The sequence below is a fragment of the Pteropus alecto genome, unplaced genomic scaffold (assembly GCF_000325575.1).
Source record: "Pteropus alecto unplaced genomic scaffold, ASM32557v1 scaffold333, whole genome shotgun sequence".
Lineage (NCBI taxonomy): Eukaryota > Metazoa > Chordata > Mammalia > Chiroptera > Pteropodidae > Pteropus > Pteropus alecto.
Window position 1 is genome coordinate 2,284,432 of NW_006433879.1, and position 22,143 is coordinate 2,306,574.

Consider the following 22,143-nt stretch of genomic DNA (forward strand, 5'->3'; position numbering starts at 1 on the left):
GCAAGAGAAAAACTACCTCCTCTTCTGGGTAAATGCAGCCCTTCCTATAATAAGGTTGCTAAAACAAGACATCCTTGTGCCATGGGCCCACTGAAACAGTGTTGAATGAGAACTCCAGACACACAATCTTAAAGTTCCTGAAACTAGCTGCTGTGTTGGGAGTGTTTGAGGAACTACCCTGAGGCAAAGCCTGGCAGACCACTTTTTCTACAAGAGACTGGAGGTGCTGAGGAACTGAAACCCAATTTTGAAATAGGCAAAGAAAAATGCAGCAGGAGGTCCCTATACCAGGTTCCGTTGTGCCTACCCTGTGCCCCATGGAGGTAGGGCCTTGTACTGGCTACAGCTAGGAGCTTGTCCTGCAGAGGGGCCTGACCTCTATCCAGGCCAAGATTTGCCTCACTCAAGACCAAGGCAAAGGGGAGGTATTTATAGGATGATTCTGAGGTCAGGAAGCCCACCTCCCTCAAATAATTCCCCTTCTCCATACCAACCACGTTTTCTCTGCCTCTGGAATCAAGCACTCATGCCAACACAGAGGCAGACTCGTCTGTGCACAGTGTCAAGCAAGTAGGGAGAGAGTGGTCAGAGTCAGTGCCCAAGGGGACAGAGCACTCTGCAGTGACAGATTCCACTCCAAAGATATTAATAAGACAGCAGTTGGGCCCACAGTAACATTTTCACACACACACAGGTCAGGAAGATGTGACTGAGCCAGGTTTATGTGAACAGATGTTGGCGTTTTGTGAGGGGACCTACCTCTGTGGTGTGAAAGACAGGCTGTGTACTCTGTCTGTGCACCTCCCAGTATAACTTAACCCCTCACGTTCCTGGCTGCAACTTGGAAGAAGGGAATCTGTGCAGAAGATACCAACAAGATAGAGAAAGTGCTAGTGGATTTACCCTCCGTGAAAGAAACCTGGGAGCTGGGAGCGTTTGAGAAGCTCCACAAACCTTTCAGGTTGTGAATAGGAAGTTTCCTGTGTGAATCCACTAACAATTCTGTAGGGCAGAGATTACTCCCATTGTACAGATGAGAAAAGGAAGGCTCAGGGGTGTCAAGCAAACTCAAAAAGAGTCTGGAAGCTTTGGTAAAAAGAAAAGAAAAGGAAAGAGAGAGAGAGAGAGAGAAAGAGAGAGAGAGAGAGAGAGAAAGGAAGAAAAGAAAGAAAGAAGAAAGAAAAAAAAGGCAGGAAGCGAGGAAACAGTACGCTACGTGAGATGACGGGTATGTTCATTGGTTGGATTTTGAAGCTGACACCTAACGCATTTATAGATACAGCCCAGGGCTCCTAATGGTCATCATTATTAATGAAAAAGTTAAACCAAAAATGAAAAGTGCCTTGACACTTTAGGAAAAACAAGCCCTTAACCCTGACTCCCAGAAAGAAATTAGAACAAAGTAAAAAGAAAGAAAGGAAAGGAAAGGGAAGGGAAGGGAAGGGAAGGAAAGAGGGAGGGAAGGAGGAAGGAAGGAAAGGAAGGAAGGAAGGAAGGAAGGAAGGAAGGAAGGAAGGAAGGAAGGAAGGAAGGAAGGAAGGAAGGAAAAAGATTTATTCAAGGGTCTTGGATTTTGCAAGCTGGAAACATAGCTAGGCAAAAACCCAGAAGTGTTCCAAAGAAGAAAGGTTAAAAGTTCTTACAGCAAAAAGTACATTCTTGAAAATTATCAGTCCTGCGTTCTTAGCCCTCGAGTTGCTCCAGGATGGTTATCAGTCAGGTGACAGACAATCAAGATGATGGGCACCAGGAGGTCTGATCACATCCATAATGGGTGTCAGGTGGATATATATGTGAGTCCTTCAGGGGGTAATTAGAGGGTTACCTGGAGGTCCAGATGTATATCCAGGCATTGATGCAGGACTGGAAACTTCAAAAATGTTTGTTTCCAAGCTGTTTAGAACAAGAATGGTTCAACCTTGTTCATGCCTCAACCTTCATAATGTTGATAATTTTAACAAAGTGACTTCATTTTACATATTCCCTATCCTTTTTGGGGAGGAGGTTAAGTTACTGTTCGAGATCAATATAGAGAAGGGTTTAAGAACAAAATCTGGAATCTAAACAGTGGCTTTGCCACCTATTCACTGGGAATCTTGGGCAAAGTACTTCTGTACCTGTTTTCTTACCAATAAAAGGGGAAAAAGATGGTACTTACCTCATAATGTTGTTGTAAGGAGTTAAAAGAAGTACAGTAAGTCTTCACTTAACACCATCAGTAGGTTCTATGACTTTAAGTGAAATGATATATAATGAAACCAGTTTTACAATAGGCTAATCAATATAAACAAGAGTAAAGTTCCTATAAGCATCTCATCAATATTATAACAAAACAACATTGAACAAAATGATGTTATTCAAAGACCTGCTATAATTCATAGAAAATGCTCAACACAGTTTGCAGCACATAGTAAACAGATACCAATTAGCCCATCACTAGGAAAGCTGGCCTAGGTATACTGACTCCAGTGGCAGCAGTGGGGTTCAGTCAGAGTAGAGGAGATAGGCCCAGACTGCTTGGGAGGTTTGGAGGAGTAATCGAGGTAGAAACCATTATTCAGGGTGTCCCAGCTGCCAGTACCGAGCTTATCAAGAAGGAAAGGTTTTGATGGTGAGACGCCCACTTTAAAGAACGAGGAGCCGACATGAGAATGAAATGGCAGGCACGAACTTTATTGCAGGGAGCATGCTTCCGCATTAGGGGACTGTGTGGGCTTATATATGCCAGGGAACAATAGTGGCATTCTGCCACATATGCATGATACAACAAGCTGAATCATTCTTACTTAAGCTAGGCACAGGCACACTGCTACAGTAATGTAGCAGACTAAATCCGGGGTCCTATCCCTAGCCACAAGCCTGGATCACAGCCAAACCTGGAATCAGCCAGGAGAGGGAAGAAAATATGTGGCCTGAAACATTTAGGAAAGTGGTCCCCAATCTTTTTGGTATCAGGGACCAGTGATCCTTTGAGAATTTAATGCCTGATGATCTGAGATGGAGCTGAGGTGGTCATACTAGCTCTGGGGAGCAGCTGCAAATATGGATGAAGCTTCATGAGCCCACCCACTACACACCTCCTGCTATGCAGCCGGGTTCCTAACAGGCCACGGGCCGGGCCAGGCCATGGCCCAGGGGTTGGGGACCCCTGATTTAGGAGAATTATCCTGATTCCTAGGAGTTATGGAGAGGTTCTGAGAGGGAGCTAATTAGGCTAACAGCTGACTCAGCAGTTCTGACTTTGCCCCACCAGGTGGCACTTGACTGACACATGTGGATGTGGGGCCCCATTAAGTCCTCTGGGCCTGACGCTTAAGCTGTGGCTGCCCTGTGCCAGGGAGTAGGCATGGGTGGGACACTGGAGAGTAGAGGATTGGGAGGGAGTGGGAGGTGGGAGGTGAGGCCAGACTACTGGCCTCCATACCAGGGCTCTGGATGCTGTACTAGCTGGTGCTCCTCTCACTCACCTATCTGTGTGCCCTTCCTGGTCTTTCTGGCAGGTAACTTCAGAGTCTGCAAACAGAAAGAGAAGATGAAGGAAGATTGTCCACTCAGTTCTCAAGTGCCCATCAGTGACAGCAAGTCCATTCTAAAGTAAGCTTTTGTGTGCAGGGACAGGTTTCATGCCTACATCTCCTTGTGGCCACACACCCTCCCTCCATGGGCAGCGTTTGAATAAAGGGATTCTGGGTATTTTTCATAGATACGACGTATGCCTGTCTCTGGGACAGTGATAGAGATGCTTTTTTTTTTTTTTTTTGCCTGTCTCATTGGAGATCAAGGATCTCTTCAGGATATGGGTTTGACCTCTGCTCCTCCCGCCTACAAAAACAGGAAAGTATGACGATGCCCTCTGCAACTCTGCAGAGGTAATATTTAATTTATTTAAAAACTAGAGCAGTACTAACACTTATTGTGTTAAATGGTTAAGGGAAAAAAACCTCAAATTTTTAAATTTTTACTGAAAAAGTGTATTTTATTGACATGATTTTTACCTGCTTGTTTTTATTTTGTTTACTCTGCATCATCATAAAAAATGTTTAGGATACTTTTTCAAATTTATTTCTAAAGTACAGAAAAGTATAGTTGCCATTTTATTTTGCTTTTTGAGTCTTGAATCTAAATATTCTCTAAATTTGGGGAACTCCTATCTGCCATTCTGAAAACAAGCCAGCCTCCTTGAAATGGACTAGTTTTTACTGAGGACATGCCCCCTGGGATCCTCCTATTAGAGACCGGGAGAAAACAGACAGCATTCCATTGTGTCATTTCACAATTCTACCTGGATCATCATTTTTCTTGTTTAAATTTTATAATAAGAACAATATTAAATATCACTTTGGGAAAAGTCGTAATCACCATAACATGAATAATTTCATGTATATATCCTAATAATTTTGTTTCAACGTTTACACACTAATAAGCACGGTGAACATGCAACATCAAGTCTTGCTTTGTTAATACCATGAAGTTCTAAATCATTTCCCCTGTCAGTCACCATCAACTCACATCACACATGGGCGGCACACTGGAGCACCAGAGCAGGTTTTGCTCATCCATTTTATTATGTATTCTTACAAAATAAAATAATTAGCAAGATCTCATTAACATTTTTATATAGATTACATGTTGGCATGATAATATTTTAGATATTTGGGGTTCAATAAAATGTGTTACTAAAATTAATTTCACTTGTTTAATTTTCCCTCGTATTGTGGCTACTGAAAGATTGAACATTACATGTATAGCTTGCATTTCATGTCTGTTGGACAGTGCTGCCTTGAAGAGCCCAGCTTAGGTACAGGGAACTGTCCTTAAGCTCTTTGCTACACACCCACCAATGCACAAGTGTGGCCTTCCCTTTATTCTGGGGAGAAACCGTCTGGGCAGAGTGGCCTTCCTAGGGCCTTCAAGATCTTACTCTCACTGCTGTCACCTTCATCCCTTGACCATACCTCCAGGAAGTCAAGATGGATACAAGGCAGGTGCCACTCATGGTGCCCTCATGGCAGCCACACCAGGCCCTTGTAGGAAGTAGCATGGGGGAAAAACAGGAGTTTTTAAAATGCCAATAATCCAAGCCCAGGGGATTTATTTAAGGAAATGACTTATATGCAAAGTACATGCAGGCTGTCAGGAACTCTTGTCTGCAATAGTGAAAGTGTACAGACACCCTAGATGTACAATAATGTGGCCCATCTGTGATTTTCACTTCCATCTCAGCCCTACCTCTATGCCTTCCATGAGGGCTGATATGTGAAATCCTTAAGACTAAAGGGCATGTGTCCAAGGGCAATCTGGTCTCTTAACTGATTATGTGTGGCCAGTAAGACATGTACTATTACGCCCATTCTACAAGTGAAGAAACTTGAAGCCAGTGAAAATAAATGCCTTGTCCAGGGCCCAGCCACACTCCAAGAATATGTGTGCATGTCCCCATTCTTAGGTCGGAGCTGTTAAGCCTTCTGAAAACCTACAACTGCTACCATGAGGGCAGAAGCTTTCAGCTGAGACACCGAGAGGTAAGGCCTGTTTCTCTTCTTTATTCGTAGAGTCACCATTTATCCTGGTTTACAGAAGACAGTCCTTGTTTATACCTGTTATTCCAGGGTAATTATTAAGACCATCTCTTTCACTCTCAGAAGTGTCCCCATTTGGATAGTGAATTATAAGGTCACCCATCCTCTGAGTTGGGGACCAGGGGACCAGTAGTCAGGATCTCTCCTTTGAGGTCCCTGTAAGAGGTAGAGAGGGCCAGAACATCCCTATGAGAGTTCAGAGCAAGTGGAAATCACCTGTGGGCCTTCTCTTTCTAGCTGGGACTTTAGGTGAATTGCCAGAACATTGCAGTTTGAAATCTTTGAGACCACCCATCCCAGAACACAGATAAAGAACTTAGCACAGGGCTCTGGCTTGCCGAAATTCACATAGCAATCAAGGAAAGTCTCTATGTTTGTCAATCAGAATAAACATCAGAGGAAAGCCTTTAGATGGAGAAGAGCTCCCCAAAAGATGCTCAGATGGCCCGGCAGATCCACATATGAGAGGCAAGGGTCATATGGGGAGGAGAAGACACAGGAGAGCATGGGTCCCATCTGCAGGCTGCTGCTGCCCATCAAATCAATCTCATTGCTGCTGTGCAGGAATGTGGGCTGGTACAGTCAGACCCTTTCTAATATTTCAAAAGAAACTAGATATCTGAAATTTCTTGTAGAATTCTCCAAACCTCAAAACCCCATGTGAGCTAAACAAAACATGTCTGTAGGCCAGACACATCCTGTGGCATTGGCTGGACTCCAGAGAATGGCCAGCAGGACCCAGGCTCGGGGAGCTGCTCACTGGGTAGATCAAGTAGAGGCCTGGTCTTGCCACCATCCAGAACCTTTATACCTTTCACATGGGAACCCAGGTCAGGGCATTGGGCCCCCACATTGGTCTAACTCAATTTATTTGTAAAGCCTACTGGGAGTCTTATTGTAGTAAGGTTTTATTTTGGGGAGTGGGGGGTCCGAGGTCAAAGTCAGGTTGGCTCCTAGACTTTCTCTGGCCTGTCAGTATCTGATGAGAGCCAGTGGCTTCTGAGTTCCCCTTCTGTTGTTGAATATAATTGACCCCTGTCAACCCACAGACCCTTCATCCAAGTAGAAACCACTCTGCTCACTAATCCTCTCTTCTTTTAGTTATTCAAATAGGCACACGTCCTGCAGTTCCCAGAACAGAGGATGAGCCCCAACATCTGGGAAGCTCTGGGCAGCTGGGGGGTCACCTGTCAGTGACATGTGTCAGTGGCACGAAGGAGAGCCAACCAGAACCCATCTGCCAGACCACACTAGTCAGGTACCTAGGATACCCAGTCAGCCAGGCCAAGCCATTGTCACATGGTCCAGGAGCCTAGACAGGAGGGAAGCTTGCTGGCTCCTGGTCCATGCAGTACTAGGCTTCCTGTGATGGCAGGGCACAAATCTCATGCTCCACCTCTACTTGCCCACCCTGCACAGGGCCTGCAGCCACCCCTCTGTGCTGCCATGTGCTTCTTGGCTCTGCTCTTCCCTCTGCAGAGAGGCAGCCCCATTTGACCTAGCTTGTTACTACTGCGGCAGGGCTCTGATCCTACTGTCCTGTTGTCTCTGGTTTTACTGTCTCTTTTCTTACTTTAGTGTAAGCCCCCAGAGCTGGGCCCAAGGGCCTGCCTGGGTCCACATCCCCCAGGCCAGGCACAGTGTGGTCCTGGGCACAGAAGTTGGATAACTAGGCAGCAAGCCTGGAGGAGTTGGGCTGAATCCTGAGCTCCAGTGTTCTGGGCAGTTTTGATCTGTGCTGCTAAGTGAGGAGTTGGGCCCACTTCAGTTCTTTGCTGAAAGCATGGGGTGGGGTCATCTGGCTGGGCCCTGCTCCTCAACTCCAGGCCATTCGGGGTTTGATCTAAGACCATGGTAGCTCTTAACATGCATTCCCCAGACCCGTAGTTTCAGCGTCACCTGAGAACTGGTTAGAACTATGATTCTATCACCCTTCTTCCTCCAATCCTGCTGGATCAGAAACTCTTCATCCTCCCATCTGTTAACAGGCCTCCAGGGGATCCTGAGGAAGGCCGACTTTGAGAACTGCTGGTCTAAGAGTACTTGGAGTTCCCCCTGACAATCTCCTCTGTAAGAAGAGCTGTGTGAGGAGTGGGGCTGGGAAGTCCCAATTTGTATGTGATGGGACAGTCCACATGGAGAAGTAAGGAATCCCACAATGGGAAGAGGTATTCCTGACAGCTCCCAGTAGTAGGAGGTTAACATCCCACAGGCAGGGATTTTCATGTACCTAACCCTAAAAAAGCTGTGAGGCTCTGATGTGATCTCTCTGGAGCCAGAAAGTACCTTTCAAGAACCTTCCGCAGCCTTAATAGCCAAAGAGTGCCAGCCTGAGGGAGTACATCTTTTCAGAAATGACAGCCACCAAAAAGTTGGGCTACAGCTGTGGGAAGTGTGGAGTTCTGATACTGAAATGTATGACCGGTTCCTTCCATAACCCACCCACAACCCAACATCCAGGCCTCTGCAGTTTCTCAGAATGCAGACCTGGGGCCTCCTGGGCTTTGAGGGACTCACCGTTCTAGGCATTTCCTACAGTGCCACCACAGGCCATCCCCTCTTTAGGCACTGCAGGCCCTGAAGGCAGGGCAGACAGGTACCAGGCACTTTGCCTCCGTTTTGTTTTTGTAATACAAGAACTTTGCAACATAGGAGCTACCATTTTCCCTAAAAAAGAGACTGAGTCTCTCAGAGTTTAAGCCTTCAAACAAGGTGACACTGCAGTAAGTGAAAAGTGTTGGTGTGGCTTCAAGGCCTGAGCACAATGTTTATAATACACCAACACTATCACCAGCATTAAGCAAGGACACCTAAGCTAAGGTGCCCTCAGGCTGCCGAGGGTCTCAGCACCAAGTGTGCCCTCACAGAGCCATGTGAGGCCCTGGAAGAGAACCCCCCCCCTCCCCCCTAGTTGTCCCTGGGCCTTCCCTGGAGCAACTTGGAGAAATGAAGTGTGTCAGGGGGCAGAAGCCACTCTTGGGGTATGTTTCCCTGTGAACTTTCCTCCAGCTTCCAAAGGGCTAGGTGCAGGGATTCCCGCCCAGAAGACCAAGGCACTAGCTTCCTCTATTGTGAATTTTGCCTTTGAGATAACTTTGCTTACATTACAATGAAAAACTGAGCAACTGGGAACAATCTGTACCTTTTAAAGACAGCAGAGTGTTTTAACCAGGCTGGTAGGTATCTCAAGAGAAAAATGGACCACCTGAAATACCAGTGGGTAAATACATCGCTAATTGCTAATTGTGAGAGCAGGAGGCAGCGGGACCATTGTGTTCTGGTGTGTGCATATGTGGCCCTCTGAGAGCAGGCCTCCTGCCTATCCTTGTGCTCATCTCTCAGTGGACTCGAAGTGCCCCCTGGTGGCCCTGAGTGACACTGTACCAAGTCCCCATTCTCAGCCTCAGGACCCTGCTCAGCCTAAGGTGATGATGATGTGCAGTTGACAGACCACTGGCCCCTGGGTGAGTGGACATGTTTCCCGGGAGCCCCTGAGTCTTCTCAGCTTGCCCTCGACTCCCCATCCCCCAGGCGAGTGGGATATTGTGTCCTTTTCTACTCTAGTGGTGTGGGGGAGGAGAGAGAGACTGCTCTGTAGTTCCTCTCTCTCCCATGAGGACTTTCCCTCTGGGAGGGAAAAGTCCTGTAGGAGCTTGGAACAGAAGCCCCTTCCTCCATCCCCTCCTTGAATTTTTTGGAACCCTCTGAAGGTTCCATTGACTTCTTTCACATTGAGAGGTGTTAGCAGAGGAGCCCAGAGCCCTGGGGTCTCCTAACCCCTGTCTAACCTCCCCAAATACAGCAGTGTGGTTCCTGAGCTTGGAGGGAATTGGCCAAGTGACCCTAGTTCCCTCCACTTGACCCATTTTCAAGCTGTTTCACAGAAGGGGCTGCAGTGAGACTGGGCCCTGGGAACCTACCCATCCGGTCACGAGCCAGACACCCACTAAGTGAGGTCAGCCCAACCCCACCTTCTCCTAAGAACATTCTGGCTGAAGTCTGCACATTTTTTTTTTTTTTTTTTTTATATCTGTACAATTTTTTTTTTTTTTTTTTTGCTGGAGAAGGTCAGGAACCTGCAGCTTTGAGCTGGTTAGAGACACAGCAGATTGTGACAGATGCAAACATTTGTATGAAGTGCTTATAACTCCAAGTGCTTATATCTCCAAGTTTTTTGGTCCAATTTCCCCAACTCATATAAGGTATGAAGAACAGACATCCATGTCCCTGTTTTAAAGATAAAGAAACTGTAAATTTCTGAAACTTTTTCTTTTGAATTTATGGTTTACATTCTGCCTCCCCACAAAACACATATAAAAGAAGACAGATAACATTTTAAAAATCCAAGGAACTTTAAAAATAGCTGAGAGGGAAAGGAGGAGGGGAGGGCAGGGCAGGGCAGGTTAAGTTAGGTTGATAGTCCACAGAGCAAGGAGATGGAGGAAGCTGAAGCAGGCGTGAGCTTGGCTGCGGCCCCAGCTCTATCCTCCTGCTCTCTCTGTCCCCTCCACCCTGACCGGAGTCATCCAGCTCTGGCCCAGCCCTAGGGAACAGGGTGACAGATTCTCAGGCCCGATTCTTTTGAGTTCTCTGATGTTTCACTTGTCTCTTGGAGGAAGGAAATCCTCCCTCTACCCTATTCCTCACCCTCACCTTGCCAGTCTCTGGGACTCAGGCTGGCCTGGGCCATAGGATATTTGGCCCCTGGACTTGCCTGAGAACAGAGTGATTGGACAACATTCTGTACTTCGTCCCACAACTGAGGTCCCCTGGGTGGAGGCAGGTAGGGGTGGGGATGGGCAGAGATAGAGCTGCCTGGTGCCAATCATTTGGCATCCTGCAGACTGAGCTGGTGCAGGTTCTATCTTGGCCCTTAGCTTGGGGAAAATTCTCCTGATGACACAAGACTTGTAAGCTGGAGCCATTGAGGTACTCCCTGGTACCACAGTGACAGGTCCCCCTGAAACAGAGTAAGGGCATTTGCTGAGACCCTATGTTTTCTCCTAGGCATCATGGAACATGGGCTCTGAAAGTAGAGGTCCAGGGGCTTGGAAGCACCCTGGGTCTTGCTCTGAAACCTCTGAGAGGCTGAGACCTTGTTTCCTTCTCTCCTCCCCCCAATCTCGTTTCTCCACATAGACAACAGCTACAGGTGCCCCATCATGTGTGTCGGCTTTATCCCATTTACTTGTCATAACAGCTTAGGAGGCAGGTCCCATCAGTTATCCCCATTTTACCAAAAAAACTGAGAGACAATAATTTGCCCTAGGTGGTCAACCAGCAAGGAGCAATGCAGATGGGATCAGTAATATCATACCATGTGAGATAAGCTGTTCTCACTATTCAGAATAGAGGTCTCACTATGAATTTTCAAAGCAGGCCTCCCCTCCAAAAAGGCATTTTCCTCCCAGAGACCTGCCTATGGCAGTGGCCACCTCAAGGGAGGGAGAGTGGAGACATGAAGCAGACCAGCTTGCTCCATACAGAAGCCTTTATTAGGGAGGGGTCAGAGTTCATGGATCACTGGGAGGTGCAGATAGAGAGTCCTGAGGACACTGCTGGGGCAGGAGCTTGCAGGGAAGGCTGCAGCCTGGTCGTGTTTCCCGGAAGCCAAGAAGCCCAGGTGCCAGTCCCATGATGGTCTCTCCAGAGAGTGCCCCTGTACCCTGGCATCACATAGCCTCCTTCTGAGGACTCCCTGGGCCTTCCTGCTGTCTATCTGTCTAGGTAGAACCCAAGGGTCAGCAGAGAAGCCAGTCCTTCTTGACTTGTCCCTCCAACTTGGCTTTTTTTCCTGGGACTTCCCAAAGAGCCAGTCCAGAGGGTCAGCAGTGCCAGCCTCAGGCAGTGTGGGCTGTTGGGTGCTGGAGTGGGTAGTGATATCATATGGGGACCTGGTGGGAAAGCTCTCCTCAGAAGCCCAGGCTGGCCAGTGGGGTCTTCTCAGTCGGTCCTTGGCTGCAGGCTTGTCCAGTACTGAGGTGGGCTGCGCCAGCTGACAGATGGACCTCACATAGTCATCCAGGCTGGGGGATGTTGGAGGTTCCTGCCTAAGACCCCCAGGCAGCATCTCCTCCTGGCTCTCCCGGATTGTGGGCAGGTGGGCCACAGAAATCAGAAGCCGGGACCTCATGGCTGCTGGCAACAGGGAAGCAGCAACCTGTTGGTTGACAGAGAACTGAGAGTGAGGATCTGCTGTGCCACCCCTCCTATGCTCCTCTTCCCCAGCTGAGGCTGCCCATGTGAATCATGCCCCTGAAAATGGTTTGAAGTCTGCAAATCCAAGACCGGGCTCAAACAACTGGGCCCCTCCTTCCTGCTAACATTAAAAGCCCATGTACTTATTAAGACTGTGTCATTACTATTGTTTAAAAACCTGTACAAATAAGAGAACCCAGCCTAATGGACTAGAATCAGAGGAAACCTGGATTTAAAACCAGGCTCTGCCACTTCCTGACCTGGAGCCCTTTGGCAAGGTCACCTCTCAAAGTCTCCACTTACACATCTATAAAACAGGATTGTAGATACCTGCCTCACAGGGGTGTTGTGAGAAACACATGTAATGACACCTCATGTAAAATCCTTTTATGATATAAAGCCCTCTACAGCTACTATCACTGCCATTAACTGTACCCCCGGTCTCTAACCCACAGTGAGGCTGTGCAAGTCCCAGGCTGAGAACTGCCCTTGAAGGTAGACAAAGCCTTTTTTTATTTTTTCCCAAGCCAGAGGGCAGTTGCTCTCTCTTACCTGTAGCTGAGGGAGTCTGGTGGTAGCTGGGATGCTGAATGAGCAAGGACAGTCTGCAGGAAACCCCTAGGAAGCTTGGGGCAGAAGGATGGGGTCCAGCAGTCAGAGCCCGGGTGTCTGGTGTCAGATTGCTGGGAAGATGGTGAGGATGTTGTGCCACTGTCCAGGGCAGAATCCTCCCCAAGCTGTCTGGCAAACCTTGAGGCCCAGGAGCTGCTTTTATACTTTTCCACCAGCAATCAATTACTGTCACGAAGGCCAAAAATAGCCGCTCAGGAAGGCTCTCAGAGGAAAACAGCTTGGAGGGTGGGGCCTGGCCCAGCTGCCAGCCTGAAGCAAGTGTTTGTGCCTGTGGGAGGCACAGGAAATGTTTACTCTGCAGGGAGGGGTAGGGGTGAGCATAACTCCTGGTCACCTCAGGTCCAGGCCACTGGGAGAGATAAGGGTCTCCACAGGGCTCCCAGAGGGAGCCCTAGGGTCTGCCACCATCACCTAGAAGCGTTCCCCACCAGCACTCTGCAACCCAAGCAAGGCACTCAGCCTAGTGCTAGTTCTGGCAGAGAGCACTGGGCAGACAACTGCGAGGAAGCCTCACCAGACACGGCAATGCAGGGCTCCGCCTGGAGATGGCTTAGACCAAGCTCCTTGGGCCTGCTCCAAGGTGAGACATGCCCACCTTGGTGTTAGACCAATAGCAGTGTGCAGGGTCCTGGTTTTGCTACTTCCCAGATGTGATGCTTTTAATGAGAACTTGTTTTTTCCTTGTTCCCAGGTATCTATCTAGTTCAAGCTTCTGTGCACAGTAACTGCCCAAGGTACAGGGAGCATAGCAGTGAACAAAGTAACTGCATCTTAGAGCTTTCCTTCTAGTAAGGGAGACAATCAGGTGCCCAGTGGATAGGTGCTGTCATTTCGTGTACTAATAATAGCTGCAAAGAGAAGTACAGCTGCTGCTGTGGCAGAGTGGTCTAAGAGGGAACACTGAGTAGAGATCAGAATAGATGGGGGTTTTGTGATCCCAGCGGATGGGGCAGTATGTGCAAAGCCCCTGTGAAGGAAGTGTGCTGGATGTGCTCAGGAGACAGCAAAGGACCTGCACGACTGACCCATGTGGTAGGAAATCTTTGGACCTTGGTATGGACACTGGATTTCCTTTTGAGGCGATGGAGGGACACTGCAGGGTTTGAAGAAGGATGCAACAGTTTTGGCTTCTGCTTTGAAGGACTGACTTAGCTGCTATGCATGGGCTAAAGGGGCAGCTAACAAGGAGACCAGGGAGTACCTGGGCAGTGTTAAAAGCCACATGTTTCTGGGGTGATCATGCCAGCACAGGAGGCAGCTGAGGACCAGGTGGGTGACTTTTGGTAAAGAACTGCACCATGTACTTCTCAGGCTTCAGATCTGCTTCTCAGCCATGGGCCCATGTGGAACCCACCTGTCTTGTACCTGCAGGTAGGGGACAGAAAAGTCACTGAGACAGCAGCTTAAGCCTGAGGTCTGATTGTTGGACAGACCCCAGACTCCCAAGGCAAGCAGGAGGGGCTGGCAAACCCAAGTTCTTGCACTATGGATGGAGTATTCCTGATGGGCAAAGGCATGGAAAGACGTCGAGGGGTGGGATGCGAGGTTATCAAGATTTCCGTTAGATATGGCAATTCCCACCTTGAAGCTCTTCTATCTGGATGCTTCTATAGGGCCTTGTTTCTCAAGCTCTCTTCTAATTCATTAGCAATTAGTAAATTAGCTAATAGTCTGAACTGTGGAGGGAATTATTGACTGGGGCACAGAATTAAAGGGCCCAGAATGACTTCCCAGTCTATTGAAATTTGAGACTCTGGGACCTGGATTCTGGTCCCTCCATGGGCAATGTACTTTCCACCTATGTGTTGAGGTCTGTCCAACAGCTAGGAGGTCCCTCTGCTCTGGCCTTGGGCTTCTGATTTGTTTAGAGATAGCTGCAGGCTGATAGGGCCACCCCTCCATTCTCATGGGACCAGCTAAAGGGTGATGGAATAGTGAGAAAGGTCTAGTTGAGGGCATAAATGCTGCCTTCTCATGGACACCAGACCTGAGTCATATTGGGCCAGACAGTCCCCAACACAGCTAATCTCTGACCTCAGAAGCAGCAGCTTTGCCTCAGCCCCTCGCTCCCAGTCCCAGAGAAATTCTTCCTGCCTTCTCCTCCACTGCAAAGTCCTAGAGGCTTCCTACAGTGTCTTTGAAGGCCTGGCCTCAGTGTGTCCAGCCACATTGCCCCTGCCCTATCTATGCCCTTTTCTCCTCCTCCTGGAGTACCTAATGGTCTCCTGAGCCCCCTCACAGCCACAGCCACATCTGCTTATCTCTCCACCCAGGGTTCTGCGTGGGGCTGGTGTGTCTCCACGTGAACATTACAAAATGTTCCAGGGGAAGCAGGGCCTCTCTCCAGCAGCGGTTGACATCTGACAGAGGCATCTGAAGCCAAGGCAGAAAACAAAGAACTGAACTCATCCTTGGGTTTTCTTACTATTCTTATGGGACCTTTAGCCCCTGTGAATCAATTTAGCTTTTCCTTTACAGGGAGGATTAGTTACATATCTGTGCCTGTACAACATCAGTGGTTATTAAAAATAGCTCTGTTTTGTTGTTGTTTATTTTCTTTTTTAGCAAATCATGTAAGGCAATTCCAAAAACTATGTGTATTTTTTATAACATCGAACAGAGTAGAACTATTTTCTCTGGATGGCAGGGTGTTTTAAACTATTACTAAGTAACCATAAAATTGACGCTGCCAGAACACCTTTGGAAGTGCTGCCACAGATGTGAAATTCTCCACAAGGTCTCTATTCCCACAGGGCTTTGACGAAAAAAAATGGAATTCGTGAATATAAAACGGGGCTTGAAATAGCAATGGGAGAATGGTGTTTAATGTTAACTCCCAGAAGACTAGTACTAAAGCAGATTAGGAGCGGGTAGCTTGGAGGACCATGCTTTTGGGGAAGGGTGAGGCTGAGAAGGTTTCTGGTAGATGCTCTGAGGATGCAAACAAAGCAGCCTGTCTGGGCATACATATGAGAGTGATTGGCCTGGGCGCAGAGAGCCTGGAGGTGGACACACAGATAGAAACCTAAAATAGGTCAAAGAAACAGAATCAAGGGCCTGAGGGGTGCGAGTAGGAGCTGGCTGAGGTGCCTCTCGAGGATTTGGTCATTAAGACCTCAGAGTTTGGTGGCAAGGGAATAACTGTGCCATCTGCAGATGTAATCAAGGATGGTTGGACATGGATGAGAGCTGTTGTAGATATTCTGAGTGTGTGTGCCCATGTGGGATGGGCTGGCCACATCCCAAGTGGTGAGAAAAGCAAGACTGGCTTTCAGGAAAGAAACCAACTTGAAAATATGAGAGTGGGTTCAGCCCACTAAGGGGAACAGTATGGGGAGAAGGGTGAGGCTGAGATGCAGCTCCAAGGAGCTACCGCCTCTGCTCTGATGGGCATGGAATCCAGCACCCTCAGCATGTGCCCAGTAGGACCTGGTGACCATGAGACCCCGACCCAGGAACGATGTGGGCAGAGAAGCACCCCATGTTGTCCTGGTATTGGTGCAGCCATGCTTGCCTAGACCATGTTGCCTCGCCGCTGTGTGGACGAGCTTGCCAGACAGCAGCTGGGTTCCCGTAAGACACTTGACTCAGCAGCTCTATCTTCAGCTATGTCCCTGGCTAGGCATGGGCTGAGCAGTAGAAGGACATGCCTCTGGCTTCCCCTGCTTGGGCCTATGGCCTCGAGTCTTGGAGCATGTAGAAGTTCATGGGTTTTCCCCCACGGGAAGACAGAACCCCAAGGAGGAGAGTTTGCATTTGGGGACTCGATTGTCTGAGGAGTCCGATGTTCAAGAAACTAGGCCCTAAGATAGCTCAGGGAGGGTTGTCAGTAACTGCTAAGAGAGGCTGCTCGGGGAAGAGGCTGACCTATGTGGGTCCCCACAGGAAGAAGGAGCTCTGATCATCGAGGGACTCCTCAACATTGCCTGGGGACTGAGGAGGCCTATCAGGCTCCAGATGCAGGATGATAGGGAGCGAGTGCATCTCTCCACAGCCTCCTGGATGCCCGGACGGCCCAGCTGTCACTCGTGAGTGCTGGGTTGGGTGGGGCGAAGCCAGGTTGCCTCCATGGCACCTGTTCAACCTGAGCTTTTTGTTTGGGGTTTTGAAAGGGGGGTTCTTCAGCCTCAGAGCAAAAACCCTGCTCCTGTATGAAGCACATGCATGGGAGCATAACCTAGCCTCATTCTTGCCACCTCATGACTCCCTCAGCCCACAGCCTCACCTGCCAATTTGCAGCCTCACCACAGGGTGGTCTTTCCAGATGACAACCAAATCACTTCCCTCCTGGAGAATTTCCCAGGATCCCAACCTCCAGTTGTGTTTCTCGAACATTCATATGAGCCACCTATGTAAGAAGAGAAGGCTGTAGACAGGGGAGGTCTCTCTGTAAAATGAACATTTCTCAGCATCTCTATTCCACCTTAAAAATGCTCATGGATTAAGCCCTACTGCTCTGCATTTATTTTAATATCAAATTTATTTTATTATCACAAGATTATTTCAATCAGCATAAAATGGTTCCCTGTCTTATTTAATGTTTGCCCCCTCCTGCCCCCAACCCCAATAAAGGACACTGAGCCACTGAGTTTTATTTACTTCTACATGTAATAAATTCTTCTATGTAGCAGAAGTTCAAAACTTTTTCCTCTTCAAGTAGTCAAGCAAAGTTGCTGCTCTGAGGACCTTTAACACTAGGTGCCTCCCCAGGTGTCCCTGGTCACTGGTCGTGAATTTTGAGCCACATGGGCTTAAAGCATAAAGTTCATTCAGATGGGCTTCTTAGAAAGGCTGCAGCTGTGATTTGTTTCCCACTCCCTAGAGTTAAAGTGGTCATACATGTAGTCACAGACAGCAGTACCTTCAGAGGCCTCTCAGCATGGATTCGGCTATTCTGTCTGTCCCTCCTCTGCTCCCTTGGACTATGGAACTAATTCCCATTAATCCAATTCCTTCTTTAGCCTGGAGGCCCAGAAGTTGGTCCCCTCAAGGTGGCCACTGTCTGGCTCTCCTCCAGGCCTGAGGGCTTCCAGAGCCCACTCGGCATGAGGCCATAGACACTGGCTTGCCTCAGCCTGGTGCTCAGGCACACACAGGCATTGTTGTGTCCATATGTCCTTGCAACGTGGCCAAGTACAGACCACTCAGGTCTACAGGGCTGGCTCCCTCACCTTCCAGCAGAAATTGTGGTGATCTGTGCTTTTCTTTTAGTATTTTACATTGACTCTCTTGGTGTGAAATCCCAGCCTCAACTCAGCCTGCCCTGCTTCTCACCAGTGTCCTGTCCACAGGGGCAGCTGGCCTCTTCTCTTTGGCCTGAGCTACTTTTGTCTGCCAGTAGCCTTCTGAGCATTATGATTATCTCTTTTCAGAAGGGAGCAACCTCTTCAGGATGGCAGTGTAACTGCCCTGGAGCCGAACATTCAGTCCACCAAGCACAGGGCTGAGAGTTCCAGAGACAGCTCAGGTAAGCAGCATTCTGAGCTGCCCTGGACCCTGTCTCACTCATCCCGGATAGGAGAGGAGGGGCTTGGCTCATGACCACCATCTCTGAAGAACAGCCCTGTGGAGTGGCGTCATTTGTCTTCAGGAGCAATACGAAGCATTCTCACTGACCCCTCACTTACAGAAAAGGAAACAGAGGCTTGCAGAGGTGACATAGATTGTTAGTGGGCTGGGTCTACTGCACCATGCTGTGTTACAGAAAGGGAGGAATGTCAGCAGAGAGTGTAGAGCCCTCCTAATCTCAGAGGCCTCCAGGACCTCTTTCTTACTCTCTGGAATTCATAACTGTTTGTCTTCATTGTGTCCTCCCCTCACACTCAGTGAAGGACCTGTCCCAGAGTGGATGCTCACAGGACAGAGCTGAGCTGCCAAAGATCTGCTCTAGGTGCCTGAAGTTGGAGGTTCTCAGGCTTAGGGTAGCGTGATATGGTAACACAGATAATCATATGTTGGTGTCACCTTTCCTCTCTTCAAACTAGGCATCACCCAAGCTGGACCTAGCCTTTGTCACAGAAAAAGCATTCATATTATTATCTGCTGCAGTGGGGTGCTACCACAGGACTCTAGAGAGCCAGCCCCAAACACAGCACAACTGCTGGAGCATGGCAGTTCTCTGTCACCATCACTCCACCTGGACTTGCCCTTCTCATCCATTTCTCACTGCAGAGGCCCTGGAGGAGGATGAGGGGACCCCACAGCTGATGCGGACCAAGAGTGATGCAGCATGTGAGATCCAGAGGAGGCCCAGGTGCCGCACACCCAGCGAGGCCCAGAGAGTCCGGCGACACCGGTTCTCCATCAATGGGCACTTTTATGATCACAAGGTGATGTCCCAGCCTTGCCTCACACCTGGGCCCTAAAGCTGAGGCTGCAGGGAACCAGCCCCGAGCATGGGCACAGCAATTGGGTCTTCTTCAGGACAGGCCCCATGATAGCGGAGTCAAGAGTTCACCCTCAGCACAGCCCTGTGTACAGGTGTGGTCATCCCCATGTCCTCATAGAGAAAGGGAGCTCAGGGGGAAAAACATCTTGCCCAAAGTCACATCAAAATAATATTCTAGTTTACAACCTGAAAGCCTATATTTTTTCTATCACAGAGTGACTGTTAACCCATTCTCATAAGTTATGTGGATTCTTGGTGAGTCTATCTTTAGTCAATGTCTTGTTTATCTTTAGTTAGACAATTGCCTATGAGGTTTTCACCTGAGCTCAGCTGGAAATTTCATGGGAATACCACATACACCACTGGCATCTTTCCTGGGTAGACTGAGCCCAGTAGGTGAAGGTGTGCCCAGGGGCATGTGTTTCTGCATCCAGAGAACCTTAACTGCTCCTGATTCCCAGCACTTGGCCTTTTGTCCAAGTATGCACTGTACTGACCTCAGGAAAAGATCTCCTTCCCCAGATGACATCATTCCATAAACAAACTGAACTGTAAAAGGACCATTTGTTCCTTACTATAAATGTCAGGAGTGGCAGTTTGAGTGCAGCCCTGGATGGAGTGTCCTGTGACAGGGTCATATCCTATAGGGCTGAGAAAGGGAAGCAGAGGCTTACCGTTCCAGCAGCAGCCCTTCTTGACAGGCGGTGGCTAATCAGAGGGGGAAGGAGGTCTCTAAGTCAGACTTGAAGAACGGTAGCACAGATGAGGCCTGCCAGGAGCATTCCAGCCACTCCTGGCGTGCCCTGGACTTCAGGGTGTACATGAAAAGTTGATGAGACCCAGCTTTATTATGAGGACCTCCCAGCCACTCCCTGCTGGATTTGCAGTGAGTGTTGATGAGTGGCAACAGGTCATCTTTGCTCAGTCCAGGAAAACCCAGGACTATTTGAGATTAGTTTTCCAAAAGAATAAAGGAGTAGCCAGGCCCAAAGTTGAGCACAAGTTAAGAATAGCAATAGGATTGTATGTAGTAAATCCTTCTGAGAATTTGGGTGTTCTTTAAATCTTGTTCCAAAGGGGTTTAGTCTGTAAAGTGTTAAGTAAGCACCTGTTAAGCATTAAATAAGTCTGTTGAGTGTTAAGTATTTGAATACATAGTGATATGCTATCTTAAGGTGTTATTCTAAAATTTAAAAATATATATATAGGTTTAGGATCATTCTGGTTCTACGTTCCTAAAAAGAGGCTTTTGCTCTATGACTCAAGGTATTGAACAGCATGGTTTATCTTTGGTATGTTTACCCCTCCTCTAAGAGAATCATATCTGAGAGGTGTATCTAGCACATTAAACCTTATTTTAACCATTATAGATGTCGCAGGGCCATGAAGATGTCTGAGTGCTCTGTAGCCTTTGAAATGCACAAAAATGAGTAGGCAGGACTCTCATCATAGTCTTCCATGTCCATTGGAGCCACCATGCCAAGAAGGGCTCTTCAGCCAGCCAACCCAGCACTCAACACACTAGCATATAACCCAGTCAGGATGGCTAGCTTTCTCTCTTAGTAACAGATTTACCTGCAGAATGTGGTTCTGTTATTCCAGGCAAACTGACTACCTTTCAGGTAGTCAATGAACTAGTATCTTAGGTATGTTGGACAATTAATTCATAACTCCTGGGTGAGTAAGGGGCTCCCAAGGAGAAAGCCCAGACAAAGTCCTCTTTCTCACTTTGCTCTACATCCATTCAGAATTAGTGTTCTTAGAAATCAGGTGGCAGTTGGTATTTGAGTCACAGGCAACACTTTTTCTTTTTTTTTTTTTTAATTCCTATAATTGACTTCATGGGGTTGTTATTCCAGGCTTTATTTCTTAGATTATTATTTTACTCAATCATTTACCAAAGCTGTTCTGATTCACAATAATGTTGGCTTTATTTCCAGACTGTGTAAATGTGTACCCTTCCCCCTGCTTTGCGCTGGCCTGTCAGATTCAAATGCATTTGATGAGAAAGCATTGTGTTTAGAGATGGGAAAGCAGCCCCAGGACTTTAGTTCCCATTTGGAGCTGGTTGGAATCATCCTGAGAAAAGGCTTCAGGCAGAAGAAACACTAGCAATGTCTTGGTGACAAGACCTTTCTTCTCCTTGAAATGGCCTGGCTCCTCTATGAATTCTGTATTTACTAGGATCTGAAAGCCTAGTCTGGCTTTTTGTATAACCCAGAGTCATTCTACATCTCAGCTGTGTAGAGAGCAGGTCCAGATTTGAGTGTGGTTCTGGTACTTGGGGACCAGCTGGGGACACTGAGCAAGTCTTTCATGCACCCCAGGTCCCAGTTACCTACTGAGGCGAGCAAGCTAGGGCCATACAGAAGGATATGGAAATTTGAATTTGGTTTTGGAAAGCAAAGAGGAGCTCACCCACAGCGGAGTCAGATACACAGGGAGGCCCCAGAGGCACTGGGGGAAATCATGGGGCTTTGAATGGCTCTGCCCTTTCTATGGGAGACTCCAACAAGTTACTTAACTTCTCTAAGCCTCCATGTCTTCTCTAAGAAAAGGGACAAGTGACAGGTACTTCAAAGAGCCATTGTGAAGATCAAGTCAAAGATGATATGTTAAGTGGTTAGTAGGTTTACTGCCTGACCAGTGTTCATTGAGCTTCAGGCAGTGCCCTGGTTTGCTTCATATACATTGTCTCATAGACAAAGGTGATACCTGCAAGAATATAATGTAACCCTACACTGTGAAGAAGCCATGTGGGTGGAGCACAGGGTGCATAGGAGGGAATCATCATATCACACGAGTATAATAGAGGAGCCACGATGGCATTGTGTAGGCAGTGGGAAACCTTCAATACTTTTACCTAGAACGGTACTTTAAGACAATGCTTTTCAAATTGTACTGTACACATTTCATTGCCTGGCTTTCTCCTCAAAATGCAGGTTCTGATTCAGAGGGCCTGAGGCTGGACACTAATGCTGCTGGTCCAGAACACACTTTGATTTGCAAGGTTTTCAGAAGGTTGTTCCTTTGGGCAGCAGTGTGGTGAACAGATTGAAAGGGCTGAGCTTGGAGGAGGAAAAGTTGAGAAACCGTTTTTGAATTGAGGACCTTTACTCAGGCACCACTGAGAGAATGCAGAGGAGTAAACAGATTTGAGAACTTTCAGCCTTAGAGTCAACAGGCTCTTGGTGATTTGATGGATACAAAGAGTGAGGGAGAGACTTGTTCCCCTCCATCCCTGTGAATTACTTCCACAGCACTGGTTCCTAAGCTCAGAGAGCTGACCCTTAGAGCTTAGCAGGCATCTTTTTTACAGTCAGTTCTCAGTAAGATGTGAGATGT

General features: G+C 47.9%; 2 protein-coding genes across 2 annotated transcripts in view; one reads left to right on the plus strand and one right to left on the minus strand.

Annotated features, from left to right (window-relative positions):
* RASSF4 (Ras association domain family member 4) overlaps positions 1-22,143 on the plus strand; it is a 34,605-nt gene that overhangs the window by 7,393 nt on the left and 5,069 nt on the right. The window contains exons 2-6 of the mRNA XM_006908385.3: positions 3,501-3,594; positions 5,447-5,522; positions 16,296-16,438; positions 17,783-17,877; positions 18,582-18,739. Coding sequence (XP_006908447.1) covers positions 3,533-3,594; positions 5,447-5,522; positions 16,296-16,438; positions 17,783-17,877; positions 18,582-18,739 — 534 coding nt within the window. The 5' untranslated portion in view covers positions 3,501-3,532. The remainder of the gene's footprint in view (positions 1-3,500; positions 3,595-5,446; positions 5,523-16,295; positions 16,439-17,782; positions 17,878-18,581; positions 18,740-22,143) is intronic.
* DEPP1 (DEPP1, autophagy regulator) lies at positions 10,390-11,748 on the minus strand. Its single transcript, XM_006908383.2, has one exon. It carries the CDS (start codon positions 11,710-11,712, stop codon positions 11,086-11,088), a length of 627 nt encoding a protein of 208 aa, XP_006908445.1. The 5' UTR covers positions 11,713-11,748; the 3' UTR covers positions 10,390-11,085.

Excerpts from the sequence above, each read along its gene's own strand:
- DEPP1 (XM_006908383.2), bottom strand. The coding sequence starts at position 11,712 with ATGAGGTCCCGGCTTCTGATTTCTGTGGCCCACCTGCCCACAATCCGG.